Source organism: Gadus morhua, chromosome 13 (assembly GCF_902167405.1).
Source record: "Gadus morhua chromosome 13, gadMor3.0, whole genome shotgun sequence".
In the NCBI taxonomy this organism is placed as follows: domain Eukaryota; kingdom Metazoa; phylum Chordata; class Actinopteri; order Gadiformes; family Gadidae; genus Gadus; species Gadus morhua.
Window position 1 is genome coordinate 25,425,255 of NC_044060.1, and position 18,635 is coordinate 25,443,889.

The 18,635-nt window shown below is 45.1% G+C and overlaps 1 protein-coding gene across 6 annotated transcripts in view; it reads left to right on the top strand.

Annotated features, from left to right (window-relative positions):
* LOC115556606 (ubiquitin-associated protein 2) overlaps nt 1-18,635 on the top strand; it is a 77,363-nt gene that overhangs the window by 45,707 nt on the left and 13,021 nt on the right. For all 6 annotated transcript variants that reach the window (XM_030373731.1, XM_030373733.1, XM_030373736.1 and 3 more), the window contains exon 16: nt 18,249-18,486. In XM_030373731.1, the coding sequence (XP_030229591.1) occupies nt 18,249-18,486 (238 nt within the window). The remainder of the gene's footprint in view (nt 1-18,248; nt 18,487-18,635) is intronic.

The following is an 18,635-nucleotide window of genomic DNA, read 5'->3' on the forward strand; positions in this document are numbered from 1 at the left end:
GGTTGTAATGGTGTCTGACTGTTTTATGTGTGGGGGGAGGAAGTTCCAGAGCCTGGGTGCTGAACAGCTGAATGACCGGGCACTAGGGATGGGCGTGAGGAATCGATTACTCGAGTTCTCCTCGTTACAAATGAACTCGGTTGGTGGACAGGCAAACTCGAGTTTGCATATACACACACAGTTTTCTGAAGCAAATGTATCAATTTTCTGTGCGGCGCCACTAACGCATGCCGTCACGTGGGCACAAAGCAAATTAAATGTATCAAATTTCTGTGTGGCGCGTGCCGTGCCGTGTGCAGGCACGCCAGAATTAAAAAAGTTAAGAGATGGGGGTTAAAGCAAAGCGCAGCGAAGAATTGAAATACTTTAAAGAAAAAGGAGATCATAAGGTGTAATGTAAAATATGCCAAGCGAAATCGAGCTACCAGAGTAGGCCTACTACAAGTTCTATGCGGCAACATATGCTCCTGAAACACAACGGTGAGTTTGGGAAAGCAGACCCGCAGCAACCAAGTGTATCGGCTATTTTCACCGCCACAAGACGCTTCTGTAATCCCGGCCGTGTAGAGAAGATCGCTGAGTCTTTCCATGGTCCATTTGCTGCCGTTTTATTTGCAGCTTTAAATTATTTGCAATGGTTAGGCTACTTGTTTCGTTTTTGTTTTTTTTAAACCGTTACAGGCCTTGGTTCGACGTGATTTAAATTGTGAGACGCATATTTATTTTTGTAAGGAAAATGTGTTTTGAACGTTTGCAAAAATAAATAATGAATACTCTGATAACTCTGACTTTTTTGAGAATAAGCATTACATGTTTGGTTGGTAATATTGCCGTTCATCATTAGGCCTATTCCTGTTGCAGAATCGTTGCATTCTAAAAATGTATTTGATTAAACGAGTACTCGATTAAGGGGTAGGGTTTTGTATTGGATGCGGTAGTGTACTGGGAGCCAGTGAAGTTGGATGAGGACAGGGGTGATGTGGTCAGATGATTTGGTGCGGGTCATGATCCGGGCGGCTGAGTTCTGAATGATCTGCAGTCTGTTGATGAGTTTGGTGGGGAGTCCGGTGAGGAGGGCGTTGCAGTAGTCTATGCGTGATGTGACAAATGAGTGAACTAGGATTTCAGTGCTGGATTGGGTCCGTGATGGGCGGAGTCTGGCGATGTTGCGGAGGTGGAAGAATGCAGTCCGGGTGATGTTGTGAATATGGGGTGCGAATGAGAGGGTGTTGTCCAGGATGACGGCGAGGCTCTTGACTTTGGTGGAAGGGTACTGGGAATCCATCGATGTTTATGAGTGGAGCTGGAGTGTGTTGTGATTTGGTGAGGGTGGATTTGGAGCCGATGAGCAGGGCCTCGGTCTTGTTTCCATTGAGTTTCAGGAAGTTCCTGCTCAACCAGCTCCGGATCTCTTCCAGGCACGTGATGAGGGAGGTGGGGGGGATGGCAGCGGTGGGTTTGGTGGAGATGTAGACCTGTGTGTCGTCAGCGTAGCAGTGAAAATGGACCCCATGGTGACGGAGGAGTGTGCCCAGCGGGAGGAGGTAAGTGGTGAACAGGAGTGGACCCCAGACTGACCCCTGGGGGACACCCAGTGAGACACCTGAACACCCAGACTTGTGGTTGCTTAGTTGAACAAATTGTTGACGGCCGGTGAGGTAGGATGTAAACCAGGAGAGTGCAGCACCAGTGATCCCAATGCCAGTCAGGCGGTCCAGGAGCAGAGGGTGGGAGATGGTGTTGAATGCTGCGCTGAGGATGAGAATGGTGAGTAATCCAGAGTCGGCTGCACGGAGGAGGTCGTTGGTGATTTTGACTAGGGCTGTTTCAGTGCCGTGTTTTGGACGGAAGGCAGATTGGAACGGTTCGTGGAGATTGTTTGTGTCAAGGTGGGACTGTAGTTGTGCGGCAACCACCCTTTCAAGTGTTTTGGAGATGAAAGGGAGATTGGAGATGGGCCGGTAATGGTTAAGGTCAGTTGGGTCAGCACCAGGTTTTTTCAGGATGGGAGTGATGGCAGCCAGCTTGAGAGTGGGGGGTACGGTACCAGTAGTGAGGGAGGAGTTAATTATGTTGGTGATTATGGGGTAGATGGACGGTAGACATGCTTTGACAAGGGAGGTGGGAAGAGGATCGAGCTGACAGGTGGTGGTTTTGGCTTTGCGGATGAGTTCTGAAGCGGTCTGTTCTGTTACTGGGGTGAAGTCAGAGAGGGAGCTGATGAGAGGTTGGCCAGAGGTGATCATCCAGGGTGGGTCATCAGAGGGGGTGTGAGATGAGGCCAGTTGTTGCTGAATGGTGTTGATTTTGGAGCTGAAGAAGTCCAGGAACGCAGTGCATTAGGTGGTGGAAATGTCTGGAGGGAGGGTTTTAGGAGGGTGAAGTAAGTGGCTGAATGTTGAGAAGAGGACTCTGCTGTTGCCTGTACCAGTGTTGATGAGGTTGGAGTAGTATGAGGTTTTGGCAGTGGTGAGGGCATTCTTGTAGTGATGGAGGTGGTCCGAATACATTTGGCGGTGCACAGTGAGTTGAGTCTTATTGTAGAGTCGCTCCAGTCGACGACCAGTGGCTTTGAACTGGTGCAGATGAGGAGTGAACAAGGGAGCAGTGTGGGTGAATGAGACTGAGCGGGTTTTCAGGGGGGCCAGGGTGGTGATGGAAGAGGAGAGGCAGTTATTGTAGTGAGTCACCAGGTCAGTCAGGGAGGAAGCTGGGGGAGGGTTGGGGTAGAAGCTGATCAGGCTGGAGAGGTTTGTGGTGTTGATATGTTTGATGTTTCTGAAGGAGATGGTCCGTTGTTCCTTGGTTTTGTGTAGTTGGGTATGAATGTCAAAAAGTACAGCTTTGTGGTCGGAGATGGGGAAATCAATGACATCAAGGTTAGTGGGAGTAATGTCAGTGCAGCAGATTAAATCCAGAATGTGACCTTTGTTATGGGTTGGGAGGCTGACATGTTGTGTGATGCCAAGACAGTCCAGAAGTGATGTGAAGTCATTAGCAAAAGTACAGGATGGGTTGTCAATGTGGATGTTGAAATCACCAAGGAGGATAACAGTGGGGGACATTGCACATACAGATGTAAGTAGTGATGAGAATTCATTGAGGAAAACAGCAGAGGGTTTTGGTGGTCTGTAAATGGTGACAATGATAGTGGGTTTGGGGCCTGTGAGTTTTACAGCTAGACATTCAAAGGAGGAGTGATGGGGGACTGACAGTGGTGACTTTGATGTTATCACGGTGGAGGAGAGCGAGGCCACCCCCCCTCCCATCAACCCGAGGTTTACTAATAAAAGAAAAACCTGGTGGGACAGCCATTTAGATGGGAGAAGTAATTTGGTTGTTGCCAGGTCTCAGTGAGGCAGAGAATGTCCAGGCTCTGGTCAACAATAAAGTAATTTATCAAAAGGGCCATATTACTGAGGGATCTGGTGTTCAGCAGACAGAGTTTCAGACAGGTGAGTGGAGTGTAGCAGGTTGCTTTGAGCAGAGGGGACAGTACACTGTGATTGACAGGACTGACCGTACGGGCTGTGCGAGGAGGGGGGCGGGGCCCAGTGGACCAGAAGGAGCGGATGTTTTTGTTGCTGTTGTGAGTGTACTGAAAATTCCGTCCAGAGCCTCGGTGGATGTATTTTGGTTGTTTGAGAATGTCATGGTGGGATGCAAGCTGAGGTGGGGGGGTCCTTGAGAAGATCCGGAGACGTACCATCTCCGTTACCGAGTAACGGAGCGGCAGAGATGCGCTCGTGACGTGAGAGTCAAAAATAACGCAATCCAGAGGAACAGCTTAAAAATCCACAGGTTGTGAAGTCGGCAGCGGCGTAAGCCAGCGGTAGATCCAGGCGATTATGGTGAAGCCACAGAGCCAGCACAGCGGAGGCAGAGGAGTGGAGCTTGCAGGTTGTAGCTACGCTGGAGACGGGGAAGCCAGTTGGACGGCGCCAGGGGTTAGCAGCAGTCTAGCCGGCCAGCAGGTGAACACTGTCGGGTAGCGATGTAGGAGGGAGGTGGCGTCCTCCGCGATTGACAGCAATCCGCTGACGCAGGTAAGCGTCCAGGAGAGCTGGCAGGGTGGCAGCGGACCGGTGTGTCACAGTTGGTGTGTCATCCACCAACTGTCAAACAGCCGGCAGCCAGCTAATCAATGGCCCAGCGCTGCAGGCAGGTCCCGGACAGCTGACAGCATTGGCACGGACAGGTAGCATCCAGCTGGTCACCAGGGGACCAAGGGGAGAATTGTAGTCCGATCCGAGGTCCAGAAGGGTTTCAGACAGAAGGGGTTGAAAGTAAGCAAAAGAAAACGAATAAAAAATTATAAGACTAGTAAGGTAAAGAAAAAGAAAATCGCGAAAAAAATAATGTTCAGAATGATGTTCAGAGCGAGAAGCGGCAACCGGTAAGCAGCAGCGTTCAAAAGGCAACAGCGTCCACCAACTGTCAAACTGTACGACTCCCCATATAAAACACGTAAAAATAAAGAAAACTGGCGTACTTACAATAGCGAAAAGTGACTATATATAACTACGGTAGTAAACTTAGCTAAACTACTGAAGACCAAAAAAAAAAAAAAAGTTCAATGCATTCATGAGAAATATTAAAAATACAGAATAAAAACAAGCCATACAGAGCGGCGTTAAACTCGCCAGCGTCCCCGTTACTAGGCTATAGGATATAAAAGAGACCCCAGGTCTATAGCTTACTTGTAAATGTCCTCGACTCAGTCACCTATTGCATCACTTCCTTTAGGGCTTCGGCCTCCTAATTGATCATTGTAGTATAATTGAACGCCCTCTTTCATATATATGACACAACCACCACTGGGGAGGGGGAGGGGGTGCTTGTGGACAGTACGGGTGTACGCTAGAAATAAATAGGAAGCACACTCAGGAGTAGGGATGGGAATTGATAAAAATTTCACGATTCCGATTCTGCTTATCGATTCGATTCCTTATCAATTCTCTTATCGATTCTCATTGGGTGAGAAAATAAGTACAAATTAGGGCTGTAACGATACACGTATCGAAACCGAAATCGCGACACTCAAAGCCACAAACCTGTCTCGCGGTGTGAGAAGGCAGAAGCGCGTTATGCCCTTTCTAACTCTCCGGTCAAATTGTCTGATTGATATTTGCTAATAATTGTCTAAATAATAGTCTGCCGACAGCGCCCCCTCCTATCGATGCCGTAAGTATGCGACGAGATGCCCTCTCTGTGATGACAGCTCTCCGTGGCTACGGAGGATTGCATTTCTCCACAGCCGTCGAAGTCCTCGTATGCGATATGAACGACATTTCTCCAGGGTGGGCCAAGCGCAAAAAAAATTGCCTCTGTGATCCTGGCTCTATTGTTTTGTGTGATTTGACTGGCAGTTTGTCTGCTTATAGGTCGGAATGAAGCGGCCACCGATTATTGACAGGATTGGTACTTTATTCTACCGGACTCGTTCGCTTCTTCACTAGACACGCGCGCTACCGCTCGCTCTCCTCGCTCGTCCACTCACTCGCTGACGTCACTCACACACGCATACGCACACTGCCATTCTCGCGCACACACATATGCTACTCGTAACACTATGCCCCGTTATTGCGTCGTTCATGTTAGACGTTCATGTTTTTCCACATCTATTGAAAGTTAGGCTATTAAACATGTTGCATTCTGTACGGCCTGATTATGTCATTATTTAAGCTGCATGGCCTAATAAGAAGCGCTAATAAGGGTAACAGTTGAGGGTTTTTGCCTACCAGCAAAAAGCATCCTCCAACTGCAATCTTTGGATATTTCTTTATTAAATTAGCTATACTTTAATAGTATTCTTTCTGTTCAAATCTGTTCAGTGTTCCAAATTATTTGTTATTAAATGTTACATTAAGTTAATTGGTATACAAGTGTTTAAATAAAATGCTTTTTAAATTTCAAAAAATCGTGGGATGTATCGAACCGTTGGTCAAAAATCGTCATACAAACCGAATCGTGGGTTTGTATCGTTACAGCCCTAGTACAAATGTGTTTGTTTGTATTAAATCTCTTTAATATTTGATCAAAAGTGCGTCTAGTATTAGGAATTTGTACATTTTCAAATCAATTGGTGTGGACAAAAAAATATGTGTGGCTTTTTAAGCCCAAATGCCATCATTATGTGCCATAAAACTAAAAACAGACTGAAAACAGTCAAGTAAGAGCTTGTGCCATTTGGAATGCTAACAGTGCTCATTTGCATTCAACTTGTAACAAACATTCAACTGAACATTCAACTGACATCAACAAAATGAAGTATTGATTAGACAGAGATTTATTAGATGGGCCTACCTAATAAACCGTTGGAACACACAAGACCGGAAACCATAGCAACGCCGGTAAACAAACCCCGAGAAGCCCAATCCCTATGAGAGCTCCCCACGCTACGGCCATCCGGAGGCGCACAGAGCTGTTGGCCGTGATATTATATGTACAATTATATACTATTATATATAGAGCTCCGGGAGTCGTAAACTGCAACAATCACTTTCTCCTCCATGCTGCAGTTCAACAGAACGCTGATTGGCTGTTACGTTACACATGTCAATCAGTTGTCGCGCTGTTGAACGCTGATTGGCTGTCATCACGACAAAAACTTGTCGCCGGTTTTCTCTCGTGAAAAATTCGCCCGATACGCGTCTCTACGTTCACTTTGTATGGGATCTTGTCGCCCCGTCGCGTTTGGTGCGAACGCACAATGCGCTTCTTCCTCGGCGACGCCATGTTTGCTGCATTCTGAACCAAAACAAAGCAGCGTGTGTGTGACGTCATGACGCATTTGCCGCGACTGGAACCGATAAGCGGAATCGTTAAGCAGGCTTGCTAATGATTTCAAGGAATCGGTTGACTCGGCACCGGTTCTGAACAAGAACCGGTTCTCGATTCCCATCCCTACTCAAGAGGAGGAATGACCTCTTACACATATTCAATTAATTGTTTCAAATAACCCTGCCTCGTTAAATCAATGAGCTTGGTGTTTTGCTTTCAAGAATAGGTTATAGTCTGCGTGTCACTATAAAATCTGTTCATGCGCGTCTCTCAGAGTGACGTAACAAGCCACCAGACAGATAAAAAAAAAAGAGCTAAGTTAATTAAAACATACTTATTAATTACAAGTCTAAACAGCGGAAAATAGAAACATCCAAGGAAACCTTGGAATATCTGTATATTTCCTAACCAGCGGACCCTAGTTTACAACAAAAACAACACAATTGACGGCAGCTCCGTTGCCGCCGTTAACCAACGTGGTTTGGAGCCATGTAATGCCATGTAATGTGTCACGTGACGTTGACCCAGGCCTATTGAAAAGAATAGGCCAAAAAACGTAGGCATGTCACATGTTTAAAGCCGTTATTGTAATTAATTAATTAAATATTAAAATATATAAATATACAATTATTTAGTTAGATTATAAGTAGACTATAGCTTTTATTCAATTATCGTTATAACAAGATCTGAATCTTGACCATTGACCAGCTTGAATGTAATTCATATTGAGGGTATGGCAATATATCCCTATTCTCGCACACCCATCTTGAATTTAATAGACCATTCTCGTTGCTTCGAGGAAGTCTGGTGGTCTCCGTATATAATAAATAAATAAATAGGCCTATCCTAAAAACTATCCAATAGGGAAGATGCTCAGAGTGTCTATTAGAGCCGTAGTCGGGTTAATACAGGAGTGAATGGGCTGCTGGAACACCTGCTCTGAACGTCAAACATCGCGGGGGGTAGCGTAACAGTGTGTTGAATTGAACCCCCTATCCGTTTGCAGACGACGCCGCAGGGTACTTTTCCCGTCAGCGGCCGACGCTTAAGTGCCCTTGCCAACAGTCGGTATACGTTCTCGGAGTGAGACTGTCATCAAAACACACCCTACACACTCAGGACGAGGAATGACCTCTCACACATGTTAACTTAATGAATTATTTCAAATAACCCTGCCTCGTTAAATGTGTATGTGCACATCTCTGAGGGACGTTATAGCCTAGGCCTACTAGCCACCAGACAGTAAAAAAAAAAAAGAAAGGAGTCACGTTGAATACAAAAGAAACTTATTAATTAATAGACCGATATGGGGGACTGCGCAGTGCACGCTCTCGCCGCTCATATCGTTCTATTTCCCACAGTTTAGACTTGTAATTAATACCTTTCTTTCTATATATAACTAGAGGGTGCGCTGTGCTATCTGCGCTCACCCCTTCTGAAGTCAGTCTTTCTCTGTTGTTTTTGTCTCAGAAACGCGTTTTGTTGAGCATGTTTGTCTCAGTTTTTGAGGAGGTCTGCTTAAAGGTCCCATGACATGCTATTTTATGTATTCTTTAATATAGGTATTAGTGGGCAACTAACACAGTATTCAAAGACGTTCCCGAAATTCAGCCGTGGTGCAGAGTTGCAGCCACTCCGAGCCAGTCGCACATTGAGCTTCCCCCAAATGCGCTGTTTTGGCGTCTGTAGCTATAATGCAAATGAGGAGGAGCGAGGCGGGTCAAGGAGGAGGGTGGGGGTGTGGCCCTGAGCAGCTTGCAGCCACGGTACCGTGCGCTCTAGTTACAGTGGATGTATCGCAATGGCGAGGCGCACACAGCCTTTAGCCGTGTTCTGTAAATATTCTAGAACACACGGGAGTCCTGGAGCTCTATATCTAAATATTATCATATAGCCTACATAGATATCTATATCATATAATATATATTATCACGGCCAAAAGCTGTGTGAGCCGATATTATGAATCTCAAATGACCGTGTTGGGTTCTCCGACGTTCCTGGTTCTTCCACGTCCACATCAATGTGAAGTAGACAAGCGCGACAAACCGCGACAAGGAGGATAGAGGGATTGTTGCCGGGCAGCGCTAAGGCACCTCCGCCTCCGGCGGTGGTCCCTCAGCGGGGCTCAAGCGGGAGACATTCGCCGCCAACAATCCCTTTCTCCTCCATGTCGTGGTTCATGTTCTTGAGGGAGTCAAAGCCAAAGTTCCTTCCCCCCAATTCATTCTCAACCTTGGCTGAGATAACCCCCACTACGAGTCTCGTTGTAGAAATACCAGAGACGAGAGTCTGACGTGTTATGCGCCATAACACCAAAAGCAGAACGGTTATCCAAATAACAAGGAAGTGTACAACACTTGCGTTAGTCCTGGAGCTCTATCTAAATAATATCATATAATACATAGATACAGTGGCGGCTGGTGAATTTTATTATAGGGGGGGCAGAAGTTTGTAAACCAAACCCCTGTAGGGGGGTCTGGGGCCCTCCTCCCCCCGAAGATTTTTTTGTGCTTTTCATATAAAAACGAAGCATTCTGGTGCATTCTGACAAAATAATAAAGACAAAATAGAACATTTCCTTACAAAGACGAATGGAGCCGGTGAACTAAGTTTTTACTTAATTTATTTGCCTTGTAGAATTCAGCAAGATAACATTCTCTCTCCGTCTCTATCTGTATGTGTGTTTGTGAGAGTGAGAGAATGTGATTCTAAAAGGGGTGAGTGTGTTACGGACAATTTATTGTGTTGGTAACTTCACTCATAAATCTATCTACAGTTAAGTATGCATTGAGACAAATACGATAAAATATCAATATAATATGTGCAACCTTTTATGTGTGGTTGTTCAAGACACACTGAAGGCACGATGCCACCATAGGTTTGCAGAGAACTATATACAATATGCACACTGAAGGCATGATGCCACCATAGGTTTGCAGATGACTATATACAATATGCACACTGAAGGCATGATGCCACCATAAGTTTGCAGAGAACTATATACAATATGCACACTGAAGGCATGATGCCACCATAGGTTTGCAGAGAACTATACAATATACACACTGAAGGCATGATGCCGCCATAGGTTTGCAGAGAACTACATACAATATACACACTGAAGGCATGATGCCACCATAGGTTTGCAGAGAAATGTATACAATATGCACACTGAAGGCATGATGACACCATAGGTGTGCAGAGAACTATATACAATATACACTTGAAAGGGGTGGGGTGGTGTTGTGGGGTTGTGAGGGCCGCTGTAACCCAGTGTCCATCCTCAGGGGAAAGGGGGGGGGGGGGGGGGGTGTGAGGGCCGCTGTAAACCAGTGTCCATCCTCACGAGGAGGGGGGGTTGGGGGACAGAGAGAGCGAGAGAGAGAGACTACATTACTTGTACTGAAACTTTGCTCGTCTCTCTTTCAGTGCAGCAAAGCGGTCAATGACTTTCTCATTGAAATCACGCATGTTGAGGACTAGGTCCCTCTCCATGGAGAGCATGGCCAGTGCATTCAGACGTTCCTGGCCCATTGAATTTCGCAGGAATGTCTTGATTCTTTTCAAGGTTGAGAAACATCTCTCAGCTTCAGCTGTTGTCATAGGAGTAGTTATGAGAATGTTCAACAAACTCACAGTCTCAGAGAATGTATCCTGGAGGTTGTGGCTCATGATGACCTGGTACAGTGCCAGTGCACCACAGCAGGCCTTGAATTCAGGATTCTCATAGATTAGAGACAGTTCCGTCTGGAGCTTTGCCTTGTTCAGCGTTGGATATGCCTTCAGTGGCATTCAAAGCAGGAAATGAATCGCAGTACCTGTCAAACATATTTCCTTGTATTAAGGTAGCACTCAAAAGGTGGCCAGTGAAAGAGAACCTTGCTTTGGTCTGAGCGAGGATGGTGTCGCAGACCTCTTCAGTGAGCCTCTGCTTCGCCTCTTCTGTCACGCCTCGTTTCCACATACGTATGTTTTTCGTATCCGTGCTTCCGTAAATTTACGGAAGGAGTCGCTAGTGTTTTACGTACGGACATGTATTTATTTACGGACAAAAGATGGGGGAGCGTATTATAATGGCAGTTTTTTAGGAGACCGGTACATGAGGATCGACATATACAGAGATAAAAACAAAACCAACCAGGCTTGGAAAGAGATCGGCGAGGAGTTTAGCCTGCCAGGTACTTGCATGTTTTGTGAAAAACATAAAAACTTTCATACAGTATCTCCGTAAAACGACGGCGAAAGTTACATTTTTTGAACGTATATTACGGACATACCGGACAGAAATTTTACGGAGTGGAGGAGTCTCGGAGGAAAAACGGACATTACGGAGAATCACATAGGAATGAATGGACTTTCGGTCGGAGACGGTTGGATCGCATACGAGAATGTACGTATGTGGAAACGAGGCGTCAAAGCCGTCCTTTGTCTGTCGGTTCCTGATGGTTCTTGCAGCTGGTCAGAGTCTCTGAATGCAAACAAACCAAAAATGTGTTTGTTAGGCTGTGTACAGTACTGTAGTCTACATGATGCACAAGTTCACACTTTATCCAGTACAAAGATGTCGGTGAGTATACCCACTTAAAATGGGCAGGGATGCATAATGTTGTGCCTCGTCTAACCAGGATGTCCAGCACAGAGTAAAGCAAGCTAGATTACACCACTGGCAATATATTATAAAAAAGAACAATATTATAAAAAAGAACACAAATAGTCTCCTTTCATGCATATGTTCTCATAACAAAGCTTTGCTTTGAGAAGGATCAAATAATATAAATGTTATCTTACCTAATGGTCTGCACACTGCTTGTGAAGCTCTCGAGGGCCCTTTTGATGAAGACGGCATCAATGTCCTTCTTCTGGAGCTTCTGGTACAGCATGAGTTGGTGGGGCATGATGTTGTGAAAAAAGCACAGGGAAAAAAACGAAGTCTTCGTCCTGTAGCATCCTCACGTAGCTAGATGCCTCTCTCACGCTGAGCTGGTCAAATGGACCATGTGAACCCGTCTTGATGGCTTCAAAATATTCAAGGAGGTCATCTCGGTTCTCGAACACAGTGTTGACGATCCTGCTGTTAAAATTCCACCTTGTAGATGAAGCTCTGGGCAGTCTTCGTGAAACAATCTTGTCCAGAACGCTGCACCGTTTCAGTGACCGGGAAAAGAATGACGCAATACCGCTCAGATCGGAAAAGAAAACGTTGACTTTCTTGATGCGGGAGGTAGCTTGCTGCATGATCAAATTAAGCTGATGTGCATAGCAATGCACATAATGGGCATTCTTAAATTGTTCAGGGTGGAAGAGTAGGCAGTGGTAGCAGAAGACTGCGTTAGCTTCTTCACAACCTGCTAGCCAGCTTTTTTTCTCGTACCAATTTGTTGAAAATCCTCGGGTGTAGGACTTTCCCCCCTTTGTAGAAATTTGTTTAATGATACATTTTTCTGAATTGGATCATCAACTAAAAGGAACTTCTTTGAGAGACGCAACGGAATTGCGCGCCATGTAGAAATCAGCAAGTTAAGTGACTTGATCGAAGATATCCCTTCGCGCTCTTTGCTCAGTTACGTATGACGCAAGCACGTTAGGGCGAGTCCCAAATCCCCATTGAAAATGCATTGAAGGCTCAATTTCCGAAAAAAAAAGTTTAACATTAGTCAACGGAGAAGGCTTGGGCGATTTTCCACGTCGATGAATTCGCCCAAAAGGAGGCGCGACCATTGAAACGCGAGTTGAATCTGACGATTCTGATTGGACAATGACAGATAATAAGTCTAGAACACTGAAAACGACTTTTGCCGTGATAGAAAAAAAATAAAAATAAATCCCCTTTCTCCCAGTTGGTAGTGCGTCGCCCAAATCGCCCCTATACACCATCCGCCCCTGCATAGATATCTATATCATATAATACATATCACGGCCAAAAGCTGTGTGTGCCTCCAGAGATATTATGAATCACAAACGACTTTGTCGGGTTCTGCGACGTCTCTGGTTCTTCCACTTTCACATCAACCTGAAGTAGGCTGAACCGCGCGCTGCCTGCTGCCGGTTGCCCGCTGCCGGGCGATGGTGCCTTGCGGCAACCGGCGGCATGTCGCAGTTCATGAACTTCCGCGACTCAATGCCAAAGTTCCTTTCCCCCAATTCCTTCTCAACCATGGCTCAGATAACCCCACTACAGTCTTGTTGTGGAAATACAAGACGTCAAAGAACCGACAAACACTTGCGTTACAGTGTGTATTCACACACACACGTGGCGCTCGCACCGTCGTGTCTCATTGGCGGGCCAACGTCTCTGGGCGGGCCAGGCAGAGTAAGGGGAGGAGCTTGGATGCTTTATGACGACATAAATAAAGACATTCCAAATCAGTGCGCTTGAGCCTCCGTTTTTTCAAAGGCGAGCAGAACAGCTAGTGCTCGTTTTACACCAAACGCAAGTTTTAGCCACTGGGGGACCATAGGCAGGCTAGGGGAACTCATATTTATGTTAGAAAACCTCATAAAGTGAAAAAAAAAAAAAAAAAACGGAAATATTGACATATATATAACTAGAGGGTGCACTGTACACACTCTCTCTTCTGAAAAACGCTGCCATTCAAAATGCTTTGGTTTACATTTCGTTCTGTGTAGCACGACGAAAGTCGGACAATCATGCTGTGGGACACGATTCAATAAACGTTTGTGCGCTTGAGCACGAAATCACGTGATACCGGGTTGGGATTACACATGTTTGTGGATTTAAATGATAACTTTTCATTCGAAGAAGTTTAATAATGTTAGGTTTTGTGAGATCGCTTTGTGAACTACAGCTCGTCGCTTCTCTTGTCGAGAATGGTATACGTCCCCACCCGCACTTCGAACTCCGGTACAGACATGGCGATCTCTGCTCCACGTCACCGCTTTTTTCCAAGGGGAGGATAAAAGCATCAAGAGGTGAAAACCATTCTAAGTCGGGTTATGGGGAGAGTTTTAGTTATGCCGATGGGGAAATTGTCGTTCTTGTCCACGCCAGTCGCAGGGAGCGCGATGTCACATACGAGACGTGTAGTCTTTCTCATTGTGTTTTCTCTACAGCCTTTAACTGAACAATTGCACAATAAACGGTCAAACTCTTGACATGTAGAATTATCATTTAAATCCACAAACAACATGCGTGTAATCCGGGGCATATAAATACTGGGACCAGAAGATAATTATTTTCTCCATTGAAACCCATTCATGGAGCCCCTTCCGGGCTCTACCGGAAGGGGCATGACTTCGCAACTCTATAGACCTCTGAAGAATAAGTCCCGCCTCCGAGGCTCTTGGCTCCATGTTTAAATGTCAATGGAAAATAACATGGGGGTTCTGAATGATCGTCCGTGACACACTCTGTAGGTGGCGAAGAAGTAAAAGCTGCTCAGGTTTTGAACTACACACTTTTTCCATCTAGATTACACTTTTGTATTGTCGTTGCCGTTAAAGTAGTTCACTATTATGAAGAAGCATTATGCTATCGCGGATCTGCGCCTACTTAGGACCTCCCGACTCTCCCAGTCAAGGTTGCATAGCAACGGCAATGTTTTATAGTTTGTCTTAACCGAAATGGCACCAGAGCCCGCCTGCTCGTCCATTCACGCATGAAATGACAATCACGTTAGGTTGTGAATGGTTGCAAGCAACTCCAACCTCCCTAACAATGATGACGTATGAAGTCTGCGCGGATCAGAACTTGTTCCCGGTTAGCATTAATAATAGTTAACTACTTTAACGGCCTCGACAATCCAAAACCCAAGTGGAATCTAGATGGAAAAAGCGCTACCAACGTTGTCTATGCTGACTTGGGGTGCGGGATGTTCAATATCAATAAGGTTGAGTTCATAAGGCTAACATTATCTTTTCTGAGTCAACAATCGTTTTGGGCAGGTGTGTTTGAGCACACATTTGTAAACTTCAGATGTCGCCGACCGTCTTCACTGTGCCAAATATCCCGCTGCTTCGGGTTTTCCTTTGTAGGCTCGTTGAGAGGAGGAGGTGCGAATCAGCTGTCACTGCGTGTGCATGCATCAGTGATACGCGGGTTGATCCAATAAGTGGCAGTGTATACCCGCGCACCATTGGCACGTATGCAAGCTTGTCTCTGTGTGCGTATGCGAACGAGTGATATGCAGAGATGAATGAACGGAACGATATTTATGTTTCAAAATCACGTTAGGATTTCAAAATCACATTATGTGAATAAAATTGATGCAAAGCCACCAGTGGCATCACTGTAATTTGGAAGCTGGTGGGCAGCATGTCTTTGAAATGGACTACAAGGGCAGAAGGAAAGGATGCAAAGCCCATTAGTCAAATCAGGCCTACTCTTGATTTGTACAAGTAAATAAAAAAAACTGGGCCAATTTTTGCCCTCAATGACTGAAGTTATTGGTTGTAATTTACCTATGTTTATTTTGTTACAATTGTTTTAAGAAAAGACTCAAGACCAAAAATTGTGCCATTTAAAATGCATCATGCTCCAAATCATTCACCCTTTCTACAATATCAAACAGAACGGTCAGAGTAACAAACTACTAAAAGAACGAGAACATTATTTCAAACAACCTGATCTATAGGCATGGTGCTTAGCAAGGAATGTCGCATAGCAGCACCAACGTGAACTTGACACTTGTCGTGGCGTTTGGTTGCCCTATAAATATCTTTGACATCAGTGAAACCATGAACAGCCCACGTTGGCGATTTGCCATTATTTATTAGCAAACAGGGCCAGCAATACAGTTGATTGCTAGTAATGCTACCAGTAAGCCATGAGTACCTAGCAAACCATGTAGCACTAACAATAGTGACGTTGCCATTACTTTTGGTGACCTCGATTTTTTTCTTTGGTCGCTAACTTAACACTGTAACTCAATGAATGGAATGCTTTGTAATTAAGCATGAACAATGTCCTCTGTTCCCAAAGTTTCCATTGTACACTTTATTCGCAAATGTTAGAATCTCTTTATCCTTCAGATGATTTCACCTGCTTTGTGTCTCTTAGACTGAACGGCCCTGCAGGTAGAGTGGGTTTGTTATTGACAGCGTTGCCAGATTGGGCAGATTTACCGCCCAATGATAATTTTTACATCCTAACGTGGTTAAAAGTAGCCCAATTGGGTGGGTAATCTGCCCAATCTGGCAATACCGCTCACCAGCCAGGGATCCTGCTTATTGGTTCATAGCGCAGCCCAAATAGATTTTTGCGCGAATCAGACGCCTTAAGGTCACACCCACTCAGAGGAGGACTTTCCTCCTCTCTCCCATTGAAACCCATGTTATTCACCGGCCGCCAGTACTTTTGGGGAAATTAATGGGAGTCAATGGAGGCTGAGGGATTCCTCCCTGAAGTAATTGTCAATAGGCGATAGGGGGAGCTAATGTCCCTTTACTCAGGGAAACAAACCTTATGTACTCAAAGGCATTAAAGTAGTCATATTTAAGGGCATTCATTCTTTACAGTAGTCAGGGCAATCTAATTTTTTTTATTCTCAACAATGTTAGGGAGGATCTTTCACCCTCTCCTCAATGGAGAAGCCTCCACTGGTAAACACTGTATGCTATTTGACTGTGAGGGAAGTGTGACCTCATAGGTTCAGGTCTTTTGTAAGACGTGAGTCCATACTAATCTATTTCCTTTTTTGGGAGAACATCTTAAGATCACCTATCTAAGTCTAAAGATTTGTTAGTTAATAACCATACTAAGTATGTATGATTAATATCTCTGAATGAACCGTGTTGCAAACATATAAAAAACTTTTTTACACTGCCAAATATGCCCGTCTTATGCACGCCTTTTCCCCGGCACGGTCCGCGTTTACAGAAAAGAATAGGTTGGCGTTATTGCACTTGTAGATAATCGCGTTTTTAGCCTACACTCAGAGACTCATGCTTGCGCGAGTCTCATGAATCCTAAAAAAATAAAAACATTTGTTGTATGCAAAATATTCTATAAAGGTCTTCTCTCCGTGCACAGCCCCGCCTACTCCAGTGAACCAAGAAAGTAGGCTCCGTGACGACGGGATTTTACCCCCTTCAGTTTTACACAGGCAAGGCAGTGAAATTGCCGGACGTGCCAAACCGCGACTGAACCGGCTTGGCAGTGTAAAAATGCCTATGGTTGTCTGGGCCTATTCCTGCTGCAGTTGGAAAACAATGGAGGGTGGATGCGCTGTGTGGGGCCGTTTCCCAAAGTGAAGGCTGCAGCCTTGCTAGGACGCGTCCTTGCTAGTCGCGTCCTATGGAGATGAGACTAGAGTGCTAGCTCGAGTGCTTCCTAGCGTTTGTAACGTCGGACTTTGGGAACGACTTGGTAGTGTTGAAGTGCTTCCGCTTCCGCTTTTTAATACTGCGTGTCCGCTTGTAAACACATGTGCGCTTATGAATAAAACATGGCAGCAATCAAGCTGATCGATATTTATTTGACATTTGTCTGTTATGAATGCGGTCATTTCTCCTTCGCATGGTGCCTCTTTGGGGAAGTCACAAAAGCTTTGTTGTGGTTGATCGAATTGTCTTTATTAAAAGGAAAATCCATTAAATTTTTATAAAACTAAGTGAAATTGTCTGAGAACTTAATTCATGCATCAAATTTACAGTACGGTTCGGATTACTATTATGCAGGGGGAAAAAGACAAAGAGATGATAAACGTGTATTTATTTGGATATATTATTTAACTGATCTGATTCATTCATTCATATATGCCTACAATCTACCAGTGCTTTGAACACATAAGTATATCAAATAAAATACAATTGTATACGTTCATTAAAAATTACAAACATTGCAAATGATCGGTTGTGCATTAATTTTACAACATTGGATAGTGGCACTATCCCTTCCACCGGTAAACAAATGGTTGTGCGCCACCCTAAGGCGCACAAAAGCCCCCGTTTGCTGGGCTGACCCTAAAAAAAACGATTCAACACAAACATAAATAGGTATACATAAATAATGTAATCTTGTGAGCGAGTAAATTTACATTGGTGACAGTGGTGTTTAACACCAGCTACGTCCATGCAAAATATAGCAACGTATCATTAAGTTGGAAAAACGTTTGAAAAGTGGCACAGGTCTTTAGGCTTGATTATTTGCATTAACATGATGAATCTATAAAAAGCAATACGGCACAAAATATTTCTGAAAACTAATATAACTTCACTTCGCTTGAACGTGTACTGCTCTGCCATTTTCAAGAACCCGCCCAGTGAACGCAGAGGATTGTGGGTAGTTTTGGCTTGTCTAGGATGCAGCGATGCATCCTTGAAAAATCTCGGAATTCTCAAAAACAAAGGACGCAAAAATGGCGCGGCTTTCGAGTGTCATTGGAACAGTGCTTGTCGGCGTTCTATGACGTAGCGTCCTTAAAAGGGCGGCCGTTGAGCATGCTTCCTTGACATTGGGAAACAGCCTGGGCCTTTTATTTGATCAATGTAATTCTTTTGTCTTCCAGTGAACCTATTAGCAGCATGTCTACGCTACCGTTGGCCGTGTCTGATCCCAGCTTCCCCTCCCCTTCCCTGGGCTTACCCAGTGCCACTCCCTCCCCCTCCCTGGGTCTGCCCAGTGCCGGGGCTTCCCCCTCTGCCCCCTCTATGGGACGGGTGGACAGCACCGGACCCCGGTCCCTGCCCCCCCATCTTGGCTTCTCCCAAAACAAAGACATGCCCTCAGTGACAGGAGCCCTGACGGTGAGCCATTACTTTGGTTTGATTTGTTTACATATGGTGTCATTTAAAATGTCTGCAGATGGCTGAGGATTTAAATGAAGAAAACCTACTCCATTTCATGTAGGCTATGCCGTCATGGGCTTGTCTGTGCACGCTCGCAAGGGAGCATC